At 46.1% G+C, this 12,402-nt stretch overlaps 1 protein-coding gene across 4 annotated transcripts in view; it reads left to right on the top strand.

The window, feature by feature from the left end:
• GOLGB1 (golgin B1) overlaps positions 1–5,043 on the top strand; it is a 53,502-nt gene extending 48,459 nt beyond the window's left edge. For 2 of the 4 annotated variants that reach the window (XM_076342845.1, XM_076342757.1), the window contains exons 22-23: positions 1,967–2,069; positions 3,313–5,043. In XM_076342845.1, the coding sequence (XP_076198960.1) occupies positions 1,967–2,069; positions 3,313–3,447 (238 nt within the window). In that variant the 3' untranslated portion in view covers positions 3,448–5,043. Of the gene's footprint in view, positions 1–1,963; positions 2,070–3,312 lie in introns of all 4 variants that reach the window. The other 2 variants (XM_076342662.1, XM_076342575.1) reach the window with 1 other exon arrangement.
• The last annotated feature ends 7,359 nt before the right edge of the window (positions 5,044–12,402 follow it).

Here is a 12,402-nt window from a genome sequence, read left to right as displayed (position 1 = left end):
CTGGGCAACCTGTGCCAGTGCTCAGTCACCCTTACAGTAAAAAAGTGTTTCCTGATGTTGAGGCTATCCTTCAATTGTAGATAAAGATAGAATGAGACAACTGACTAGACATTAAGACAAATTCTGACTAGAAATGAGATGCCAGCTTTCTCAAGGAGTTAAATTAACTACTGGAAAATATAATTTGGAGACTGGGAATTGGGTAAAAGCAGAAGAGGAGTTTTCATACTTCCAGGGGATTTGTCTCCTCAGTAAGCACCTGTCTGTCATGGGCAAAACAGTCTTGACTTGAAGAATGTCACTCAATTTTAATGTACTGCCAATTAACATAAACTTTTAATTAATTTGGGTATTGAGAAACAATTAAACACTTAGGGAAGACACTTCTGCCTGCCTTTCCCAGGCTCAACTTCAGTCTAGACACCTCTACTCCCCCCTTCCTTGTATCCAGTCCCATTGTTTGCACCATACATTACACTCAGTCCCTTTGGTGAGGCAAAGGGCAGCGTAGGAGGCTGGGATCAGTATGCAGTGATTTCTCTCTGCTGCTCCTTGTTTCTTACTCATTTCCTCCTTCCCCTAGCAGCTACCACCCTTTGTTAAAAATGTTTGAGCAAAGGCACCATATGCTCCTCTGGTTGTAGTTCTGGCACACAGTGAGGCATCATCCATTGCCAAGCCAGCTGGAACCAGCTGTGACTTGTACAGGGCACTTCATGGCATCCTGCCACACAGCTCTCCCCTGCAACTCCCTGTTACCAAAACCTTGCCATTTATACCCAATACGCTGTGTTTCCTAGGTTACTTGACTATGTAAGATGCCCTTCTAGTCAGCAGAGAAAAGGAGGCTGACCTAGACTAGATGTTAGGATTAGGATGCAGTGAGTTGCACGTTAGAAATGCCTGTTTCTCCTTGTTGACTATAAAAGTGGGTTTTATCATGTAACTTGATTGTAGGCAGTTGTGCTGTGCATTTCCTGGTAGTTAAAATAAACCTCACTATTGGAGTCTTTTACATGAAAACAATGGCTTTCTTCTGACAGACATGCTGATTAAGCCAAAAGATAATGGTCTGTATGGAAGAATTCTGGATAAAGTTCCCTGGTAATTGCTACACAGCTCAGACAACTGTAGCCCCTTCTAGCATTAAAGTCTATGAAAGCCTCCTACAATTGATTTCACTTCACAACTAATGCTAGCCCGAAGATTTGACTGTGCTGCTTCCACATTTCATCCTTTAATAGTATCTTATCAATCTTGAATATTTGTCACTAGAAAATAGTTAGCAAGAACCAGCATTATTGGGACCAGAGCTGGCTTCCAAAATAATTTCATAGAATTTAAAATATACAGTTAAATCATCTGCCCTGGCTTCTTTCAAGTCACACACTATGAAATTTCACTTGAAAGCCCCCATGTAGAACACAGAGACCTCAGTTAAGTTAGAGAGCTTGCAATTCCTGAAAGACAAAATGAAAAAACCAGCACCAAAAAAATCATGAGTTTTGAAGTGACAGGATATAAATTAGGTAAGAAAGGATTCCACTGCCAGCACCTGAATTGTCCTTTCTACTGGAGACGAATGGTAAACTGCACATAATGCAGTATGGAAGTTTTACTTTTCTCTCTGACTATGGCTATGACTATGGGCACAGGAAGTGGCTGGCACTGAGCAAGTATAACTTGTATAGAGAGCACAATATGCCTACTCTCTTACAGATTCACCAGCCTCCTGGTGGAGGAAGGAGGACTACTGCTAGTTGGATCACCCAGTCCTTCTGCTCAGCTTGAGCTCAGGAGTCACTACAGTTGTACAAATGAAACCCAATTCTTGTCAAGTGAGGCCATGGCTTGCTTGCAGTGGTTGATTACTTTTTGAAGAAATACCTCCTTTCCTAAGCTTGTCTACAGTGTTGGTTTGGGGCATCATAAGAAACTGAATTTAATTTCATGTTTTTTGCAGCAGGTTGCAGCCAAGTGAGTGGGCGTCCTCCTTAAGTGCTAGCATTGATGTGACTCCAGGTCATGAGCATTCCTTGCTGATTGACTCCATGGATAATTTCAGCAAAGTAAGAATTTACATTCACAGCTGTCAATGATGTGAGCCCTGGCTGATGCAAGAAAATGTGAACTGAAAACTGTGAACCTATAGCAGCTAAATCCTTCTGTAGGCACATTTAAATCTGTTCAGGTTTGTGTAGGTTTCTGCTCTTGTCTTGCTCTGTTTTCCATGCCAAAAGCCACATTTTGTTCTGACTGTTGCTCTGCTACAGTCTGCATAAGCAGACTAAATTTCAGAGGTCACTAAAATGTAGGCCAGCATTGTCTGTGCCTAAAATGTGGTCCCCGGTTCCTTGTGGAATATTCAAGGCCTCAGTGGTGAGCAAAGAGGCAAAGTCTGTGCAAACACTGTGCTATCTCCTGCATAAGAAGTATATGCGTTACTGGTCCTAGCATCTGCGATGTCTGGAAAGTCTGCCCTTTTGTTTAGGAACCATCTCAGTTTTTCCTCACTCATTGTCTTTCTAACCTGCATCAGTCAGGCTGGGAGCTGAAATGGAGAGTTGCTTTTTCACTGTACTGAATGACAGCCTGGCACTCACCTGTCCTGTTTTGCTAAGGATGAAGGCCTGCTGAGGAGTTTGTTCTCTGGTCTCTTCAAGACTTGGGGGTGGTGCTCTCAAGAGCAGCATCAGCAGAATTACGGCAAGAGCCATAACTGAATGCTACTCTGTGCTCATGCTTGGGGTTTGTTACTAGAATAGACAGGTTTTTCTTTCTGCTGGAACTTTGCCAGTAGATGTTACGTTGTCTGAGGACTCCTGGAAGAGCCCCTGTAGAGTAGGGGGCAGCTTGTTCAACAGGTTCAGAAGTCCTTTCAGCTGCAAGGGTGAAAGAACGCAACAAATAAATAATCATTTTCTCCTTCTAGGCCAGAGAGTGAATCAGGTTTCCCAGTAGCTCGAGGCTCTAGCAGAAAAGTACCATTGATCCATTTGTTTATATTTCACTTGGAGGGGCTAGAAATTTGTAGGGACCAAATGTTAGAGGGAGGTGTTCTGCATTCTGTTGCCCTTTCTCAAGCAGAATTGGAGAGAGCTGGTTCATGAGAAACCTGCAGAGACCAGGGGAAGGGGAATATTTTACTGAGGATTGGCTCTAGAGGTCGAATCTGACAGTGGAATGGGTTTGGGAAGGTTCATGCTCATTAGCTTAAATAAACTTATCTTCACGGTCTGGAGAGCTCTGGGTGAAGGCATCTGGGGACATATCCATTCCTGGTACTGACTGGTCTCTCTTTTACTCTTCCAGACTCGGAGTATCCTTGGACTACGACGCCTGTTACGCTCTCTCTTCTGTTCCCGGACCCACTTGCCTCTGCTAGTGGCCATATATCTGCTTGCTCTCCATGTCCTGCTCTTCCTGTGCTTTACAGGCCACCTATAAACAGGAATAACAGCCTTTTCTTGAGCTACAGCCCTCTGTGTAATCCCTGGGCCTGCATTCTCTATCGACAGGGTAGCACTTCGCCCAGCTGCCTTCTTTTTCCAAATCAGCCCTTAAGGAGCAGCTGCACCCAGCAACTTGCACCTGGGTTGCTTGCAGTATAAGTATGCAGCAGCCAGTGCTGATGCTTGGGATCTGTTTCCAGGACATCTGCTATTCCTTCAGTGTTTTTAAGTGAGTGGTACATTTTCTGCGCCAGGGTCCTCGTGCTACAAGCTTCAAGGACAGCATCTGTTCCTGTACCTGGAGGTAGCACCACTCATTTTATATAGTATTGTGCTGTGGTAGGAGTAAGAAAAATATTCTTGAGTTGCTGCAGTACTTCAACACTTCTAGGAACTGCAGGATCTTCCCCCTCTTAGACTGAATCAGTGAGTTGGGCTGGGGAAACCCTGTAGCTAGATATAAGAAAGAGAAGCTTCTTCTCTTTCTTCTATCCCTTAGATTTGCTCTGTGGCTCAGTGCTGTTTGAAAGGCATATCCTAAGGAAGTTGTGGACACTTTAAGGAACACGAATTGAATTTCAAAATTGTGTTTCCTGCTCAGTTGCATCTCCTGTTGAAGAAAGGCCAAAATTAGTATATCTGGACCTGCTGAGCATTCCATTTAAAAACAGTCATATGTCTGCCCTGACAAGCCTGTAAAAGAATGTCAGTAATTTAGTTATTGAAAAGGAATAGGAAACGAAACTTTTTAGCTCTAAGTTAATAACCTTGCTGTTTATAGCATTTGTGCACCTCTCACGATGGAAGGTGCTTGCATACCTCTTGAAATGAGAACAGCTATGCTCCTGCATTTTCATCCACTGAACCCTTGTCACAAGATTAGACCTGTACAGGGTTGAAGGGTTCCATAATGTGGTATGTGGGCCTAAATCAAAGGCAGAAGCTCCAGAAATAAACTGTCCCCCCTGCGCTGTGGAAGGGAATAGAGTTCTGAAACCTTCTGGCATCTCTGCTTTAGGAAAAGCCTGTTGTAGAAAGCTAGTGCTGGTCATTGGACTTGTCTGAATCTAAAGCAAACTGATGGAAGTGGACTTGATCTTACAGGATATATGGAAAGCTGTGTTTTCTAAAGAACTCCTGAATATGTCCTGGAATTGAGACTGCCCTCTTCCAAAGGGACAATGCTGAATGCAAAGAAGATAGTTCTAGTTGAGTTCCCTGTCAGAGATCAAGTGGTCATTCTGTTCAGAGTACTTGCCAGAAGGATTGTATCTGCCTCTTGCTAGAGCATTAACAGTCACGTTTTTTCCCATGGGAAAGAGGTAGTTCTTTTGATATTGCTGGTAAACTAAGATTCTCTAGCCAGTGAACAAAGCCTGTTTGAGGATGGATTGATTTCATCATGGTAGCTAAAATAACTGGATCTCTGGGAGGTCCAGAACATTGGCACTATATATCCATTTGCGCACCATCCTTGATTATCTGTGTGGACTTCCTCAACTATATAAAATTCAGTGACCAAATACTTTACCTATAGCTTCCTGGGGCATGTACTCCTGTATATATAATAAAGATTATTTTTCAGATGGAATTTGTGTAATGTTGTCATGTAAATGTAGGAGATCTTTTGAGGGTATAATGCTGCTGTGTCAATACCTTTTACAGGACCACTATGGGACTGTAGATCACTTTTGGGTACACTTCCTTGTATGTTGATTGCAGAAGCTCTGTTCATATTATTTGAATGCCTGTGGAGATGACCTTTTTCTCCTATCTCACCTTTCTCTCAGCCTTTGACAGCTTTTGCTGCAATGACAAAAGAAGGAATTAGAACTTTAATAGTGAAAGCAATTCTGATAAAACAAGATCTGCTTGGGTTTACTTTTCTTTGCACTTAGGCACATTTAACTGAACACTGCACCCTGTTAGAGTTGTGCAACCCCAGGAAAGACAAAGGAGTTAGCAACAGCAAGCTGGAAGCATGCTACTAACTTAGATGGGACTAGTTAAAACATACTGTCCTCTTCCAACTTTCTGTAGCCAAAGACAGGTACCTTTGTTCACATTCACTACTACAATCCACCACCACCATTGGAACAAAAGCTAGTAATGGGGTGTTATAAAACCATAGATAATGTTTCCACTGTATTTAATAGGAGCAAGAATTGTAAGCAAAGTATGTTTCCTTAAAGCCCATGATGCAAGTTTTCCTGAACTGAAATAAGACAAGCTTCTGCTGGTTCAGAGACGTTTAAATATTTTATACCTTCAGATGGAACAGTTACAGCTTAGATTAAATATATAAATAAATAAAATAAACCTCAGAAGGAAGTCCTGATCTGATAATCATAGTCTGACCTAACAGCTTTCTGGTTTGACCTAATGAAAGATGTGGCATTTTAGCTGATGTTTCCTGTTTCAAACATTTCAACTTTTTGTTTCTTCTCTGTTTGATGGACCTGTCCTGCCTAGTTTTTTGATCTATCTGCAAAAGTCTGAGAAGGAGATCGACCAATGGAGCTGTGCTCTGCCATCTCTTGTACACACAAGCCAATTCAGCATGGCCACTACTGAGGCAGGTCCAGGATCTGTTTTTGTGCCAGGAGGAAGGCAGTGTTAGAAGGGATTGGGAGGAGTGGAAGCAGGTTACTGCACGGAGCTGTAAGAGGAACCCCTCCTTACCCTCTCAGCTACCTTTACAGAATAGGTATGAGGCTCTGGTACGGTAGACAAAGTGCATGATGAGATAGAAGAGGAAGAACCTATGCAAGTACTCTCACCAAGGTCAGATCAACTGACCCCTCACAACAAGAGCTGCATTAAGAGCAGTGCTGAGAAGAAACAACAGTGAGTTATGGTCATAGGTGACTCCCTCCTGAGCAGAACAGAGGCACCCATTTGCAGACCAGACCCTCTTTTCAAAGAAGTTTGCTGCCTCCCTGGGGCCCGAATCAGGGATGTCACCAGACAACTGATGAGCTTTGCATAGCCTTCAGACTATTACCCGCTCTGGCTCTTTCATGTGGGTACTAATGATGTTGCAACAAGAAGTCCAAGGTTGATCAAAAGAGATTTCAGGGCCCTAGGAAGAATGCTAAAAGATTCAGGAGCACGGATAGTGTTTTCCTCAATTCTCCCAGCAATGGGGAGAGACATTGGAAGAAACAGGCGTGTCCATGTCGTTGTTTAACAAAACCGGTGAGGTGGAGGAATTGCACTATATGTAAGGGAGAGGTTTGACTGTACAGCCCTTACAGTTAGGGATGATGTGGTTGAAAGCCTCTGGGTGAGGATTAGGGGGATGGAAAACAAAGCAGATGTCGTAGTGGGTGTCTACTATCGATTGCCCAGCCAGGACAATAGCACTGATGAGTTATTCCATAGGCAATTAGGAGAAATCTCTGGATCGGTAGCCCTGGTCCTTATGGGAGATTTCAACTTCCCAGACATCAACTGGGAATTCCATTCTGCTGTGATGAGCAAGTCTGGGAAATTCCTGAAGTTTGTGGAAGATAACTTCTTGTCACAAGTACTCAGTGAGCCAAGTAGGAAAGATGCCCTCCTAGACTTGTTTGTGAATAGAGAAGGGCTCATGGGAGATGTGATGGTAGGTGGTTGTCTTGGCCACAGTGATCATGAAATGGTTGAGGTTAAAATCTTTGGTGTAATGAGAAACAAGGTCAGCAGAGTTGCTACCCTGGATTTCAAGAGAGCAAACTTTAAGCTATTCAGGGAGCTACTTAGCAGTGTCCCCTGGGAATCTGCTTTTGAGGGCTTAGGAGTCGGCGACTGCTGGTCAGTTTTTAAGAAGCACCTTTTAGAAGCATAGGAGCAGGCAATTCCACTGTGTCAAAAGTCAAGCAAACAGGACAGAAGACCAGCTTGGCTGAACAGGGAACTACTTGTGGAGAAAAAGGAATTGTATGATCTCTGAAAGCGATGTCAGGCTTCACAGGAAGATTACAGAGCCGTGGTTTGCATATGCAAGGAGAAGACACAAAAGGCCAAATCTCAGAGTTGAAACTGGTTGGTGTTGTGTCAGACCACAAGAAAGGCTTTTTAAAAGTACATTAAATAGCAAGAGAAGGTCTAAAGAAAACATTAGAGCGATCCTTATTGAAGATGGTCACCTGACTAATAGGGATGAAGAAAAAGCGGAGGCGCTCAATACTTTTTTTCCCTCAGTCTTTAATAATATTGATAGACCTTGGGCTGGCCGGTCCCCTGAGTCAGAGGACCATGAGTGCGGGAACCCTGACTTTCCATTTGTGCACACTGAAATTCTAAGGGACCAGCTGTATCAGCTGAATGTTCACAAGTCCATGGGGCCTGATGAGATTCACCCCAGAGTACTGAAGGAGCTAGCGGATGTTACAGCAGGACCCCTCTTGATCAGCTACCAAAGGTCTCAGGAGTCTGGGGAGGTCCCCCCTGACTGGAAGCTAGCCAACATTATTCCAATTTACAAGAAGGGTGTGAGGGAAGACCCAGGAAACTACAGACCTGTTAGACTAACCTCAGTTCCTGGAAAAATTATGGAGAAGATCATACTGAGTACTATTGAAAGACATTTAAAGAACAATGCAATCATCAGGCACAGTCAACATGGGTTCACAAAAGGAAAGTCCTGTTTAACTAATTTGATATCCTTCCATGATAAGGTCACCCACCTAGTGGATCAAGGGAAGGCAGTGGATGTAGTTTTTCTGGATTTTAGTAACGCTTTTGATACTGTCCCTCACAGCATCCTTCTGGACAAGTTGTCCAACTGTGACATGATCAGGTACGCAGTGCGTTGAGTGAAGAACTGGCTGAACGGCAAGGCTCAAAGAGTTGTAGTGAATGGGGCTACACCTGGCTGGCAACCAGTCATCAGTGGTATTCCTTAGGGCTCAATTCTAGGCACAGTTCTGTTCAATATTTTTATCAATGATCTGGATGCAGGAGTTTGCTGGTGATAATAAATTAGGAGGTGCTGTTGACTCTCTTGAGGAAGAATCATAGAATCATAGAATAGAATAGAATAGAATCATAGAATCATTAAGGTTGGAAAAGACCTCTAAGATCATCGAGTCCAACCGTCAACCCAACACCACCATGCCCACTAAACCATGTCCCTAAGTGCCACATCTACACGTCTTTTAAATACTTCCAGGGATGGTGACTCAACCACTTCCCTGGGCAGCCTGTTCCAATGTTGAACCACTCTTTCAGTAAAGAAATTTTTCCTCATGTCCAATCTAAACCTCCCCTGGCGCAACTTGAGGCCATTTCCTCTCGTCCTCTCGCTTGTTACTTGGGAGAAGAGACCGACACCCACCTCGCTTCAACCTCCTTTCAGGTAGTTGTAGAGTGCAATAAGGTCTCCCCTGAGCCTCCTTTTCTCCAGACTAAACAACCCCAGTTCCCTCAGCTGCTCCTCATAAGACTTGTTCTCTAGACCCTTCACCAGCTTCGTTGCCCTTCTCTGGACACGCTCCAGCACCCTAATGTCCTTCTTGTAGTGAGGGGCCCAAAACTGAACACAGTATTCGAGGTGCGGCCTCACCAGGGCCGAGTACAGGGGCACGATCGCTTCCTGCTAGCCACACTGTTTCTGATACAGGCCAGGATGCCATTGGCCTTCTTGGCCGCCTGGGCACACTGCTGGCTCATGTTCAGCCGGCTGTCGACCAACACCCCCAGGTCCTTCTCTGCTGGGCAGCTTTCCAGCCACTCTTCCCCAAGCCTGTACCGCTGCATGGGATTGTTGTGGCCGAAGTGCAGGACCCGGCACTTGGCCTTGTTGAATCTCATACAGTTGGCCTCGGCCCATTGATCCAGCCTGTCCAGGTCCCTCTGCAGAGCCTTCCTACCCTCGAGCAGATCAACACTCCCGCCCAACTTGGTGTCGTCTGCAAACTGACTGAGGGTGCGCTCAATCCCCTTATCCAGATCTATGATAAAAATATTTATCAATGATCTGGATATTGATATTTATAATATCAATCCCCGCCCCAAAACTGAGCCCTGGGGAACACCGCTCGTGACCGGCCGCCAACTGGATTGAACTCCATTCACCACAACTCTCTGGGCCCGGCCGTCCAGCCAGTTTTTGACCCAGCGCAGAGTCCACCTGTCTAAGCCGTGAGCCGCCAGCTTCTCTAGGAGAATGCTGTGGGAGACGGTGTCAAAGGCCTTACTGAAGTCCAGGTAGACCACATCCACAGCCTTTCCCTCATCCACCTGGTCATAGAAAGAGATCAGGTTGGTCAAGCAGGACCTGCCTCTCATGAACCTGTGCTGGCTGGGCCTGATCCCCTGGTTGTCCCGCTCATGCCTTGTGAGCGCCCTCAAGATGAACCACTCCATAATCTTCCCCGGCACCAAGGTCAGGCTGACAGGCCTGTAGTTCCCCGGATCCTCCTTCCGGCCCTTCTTGTGGATGGGCGTCACATTGGCAAGCCTCCAGTCGTCCGGGACCTCCCCCGTTAACCAGGACTGCTGATAAATGATGGAGAGCGGCTTGGCGAGCTCCTCCACCAGCTCTGTCACCACTCTCAGGTGGGTCCCATCCGGCCCCATAGACTTGTGAGTGTCCAGGTGGCGTAGCAGGTCGTTGACTGCTTCCTCTTGGATTATGGGGGGTTCATCCTGCTTGCCGTCCCTGTCTTCCAGCTCAGGGGGCTGAATACCCTGAGGATAACTGGTCTGCCTGTTAAAGACTGAGGCAAAGAAGGCATTAAGTACCTCAGCCTTTTCCTCATCCTCGGTGACAATGCTCCTCCCTGCATCCAATAAAGGATGGAGATTCTCCTTGGCTCTCTTTTTGTTGTTAATATATTTGTAAAAACATTTTTTGTTGTCTCTAACGACAGCGGCCAGATTGCGTTCCAGCTGGGCTTTTGCCTTTCTCATTTCCTCTCTGCATGACCTGACGAGATCCCTGTACTCTTCTTGAGTCGCCTGCCCCTTCTTCCACAAGTGGTAAACTCTCCTTTTTTTCCTGAGTCCCAGCAAGAGCTCCCCGTTCAGCCAGGCCGGTCGTCTTCCCCGCCCGTTCTTCTTACGGCGTACAGGGACAGCCTGCTCCTGCGCCTTTAAGACTTCCTTCTTGAAGATCGTCCAGCCTTCCTGGACCCCTTTGCCCTTCAGGACCGTCTCCCAAGGGACTCTCTCAACCAGCGTCCTGAACAGGCCAAAGTCTGCCCTCCAGAAGTCCATGGTTGCGGTTTTGCTGGCTCCCCTCCTTACTTCACCGAGAATCAAGAATTCTATCATTTCATGGTTGCTAAGCCCAAGACGGCCTCCGACCACCACATCTCCCACCAGTCCTTCTCTGTTTGTAAACAGCAGGTCGAGCGAGGCACCTCCCCTGGTAGGCTCACTTACCAGCTGTGTCAGGAAGTTGTCTTCCACACACTCTGTCTTGTGAACAAGTCTTGCAGAGGGATCTAGATAGATTGGAGCATTGGGCAATCATCAATGGCATGAAATTTAACAAGACCAAATGCCAGATTCTGCATCTGGGATGGAGTAAGGCCAGGCACAAATATAAATTGTGAGAGGAGTGGCTGGAGAGCAGCCCTGCAGAAAGGGATCTGGGGGTGCTGGTCGGCAGCAGGCTCAACAGCCATCAGCAGTATGCCCTGGCAACCAAGAGGGCAAACCGCGTCCTGGGGTGCATCAAACACAGCATAACCAGCTGGTCGAGAGAGGTGATTATCCCGCTGTATTTAGCATTGGTGTGGCCTCACCTTGAACACTGTGTGCAGTTCTGGGCCCCACCATTTAAAAAGGATGCTAAGGTCCTCGAATGTGTCCAGAGGAGGGCAACAAAGTTGGTGACTTTGTTGGGCTGGAAGGCATGACCCTATGAGGAGCGGCTGAGGACTCTGGGTTTGTCTAGTTGGGAGAAAAGGAGGCTGAGGAGCGACCTCATTGCTCTACAGCTTCCTGAGGAGGGGATGTGAAGGAGGTGCTGATCTCTTCTCCCTGGGATCCAGTGATAGGACTTGTGGAAATGGTTTAAAGCTGCATCAGGGGAGGTTCAGACTTGACATTAGGAAACATTTCTTTACCAAGAGGGTGGTCAAACCCTGGAAGAGGCTTCCTGGAGAGGCGGTCAATGCCCCAAGCCTCTCAGTGTTTAAGAGACATTTGTACAATGCTCTTAATAATACGCTTTAACTTTTGGTCAGCCCTGAAATGGTCAGGCAGTTGGACTAGATGATCGTTGTAGGTCCCTTCCAACTGAACTATTCTACTCTACTCTATTCTATTCTAAGCCCTGTATATCTTGCCCTTGTGTCAAATAGAAATGAATACTCTAGGAGCTTTTCTTGCTTCACTTGACTCATTCAGAAAGGAAGTTATCATAGAATCATAGAATCATAGAATCATTGAGGTTGGAAAAGACCCTTAAGATCATCGAGTCCAACCGTTGACCCAACACCACCATGCCCACTAAACCATGTCCCTAAGTGCCTCATCTACTCATCTTTTAAATACCTCCAGGGATGGGGACTCCACCACTTCCCTGGGCAGCCTGTTCCAATGTTGAACCACTCTTTCAGTAAAGAAATTTTTCCTTACATCCAATCTAAACCTCCCCTGCCGCAACTTGAGGCCATTTCCTCTCGTCCTCTCGCTTGTTACTTGGGAGAAGAGACCGACACCCACCTCGCTACAACCTCCTTTCAGGTAGTTGTAGAGAGTGATGAGGTCTCCCCTCAGCCTCCTCTTCTCCAGGCTAAACAACCCCAGTTCCCTCAGCCGCTCCTCATAAGACTTGTTCTCCAGACCCCTCACCAGCCTCATTGCCCTTCTCCGGACACGCTCCAGCACCCTAATGTCCTTCTTGTAGTGAGGGGCCCAAAACTGAACACAGTATTCGAGGTGCGGCCTCATCTGTGCCGAGTACAGGGGCACGATCACTTCCCTACTCCTGCTGGCCACACTATTTCTGATA

This window comes from Aptenodytes patagonicus, chromosome 1, assembly GCF_965638725.1.
Source record: "Aptenodytes patagonicus chromosome 1, bAptPat1.pri.cur, whole genome shotgun sequence".
Classification (NCBI taxonomy): Eukaryota; Metazoa; Chordata; class Aves; order Sphenisciformes; family Spheniscidae; genus Aptenodytes; species Aptenodytes patagonicus.
Note: the sequence above shows the minus strand (reverse complement) of the source record. Positions and strands in the feature narration are given on the sequence as shown.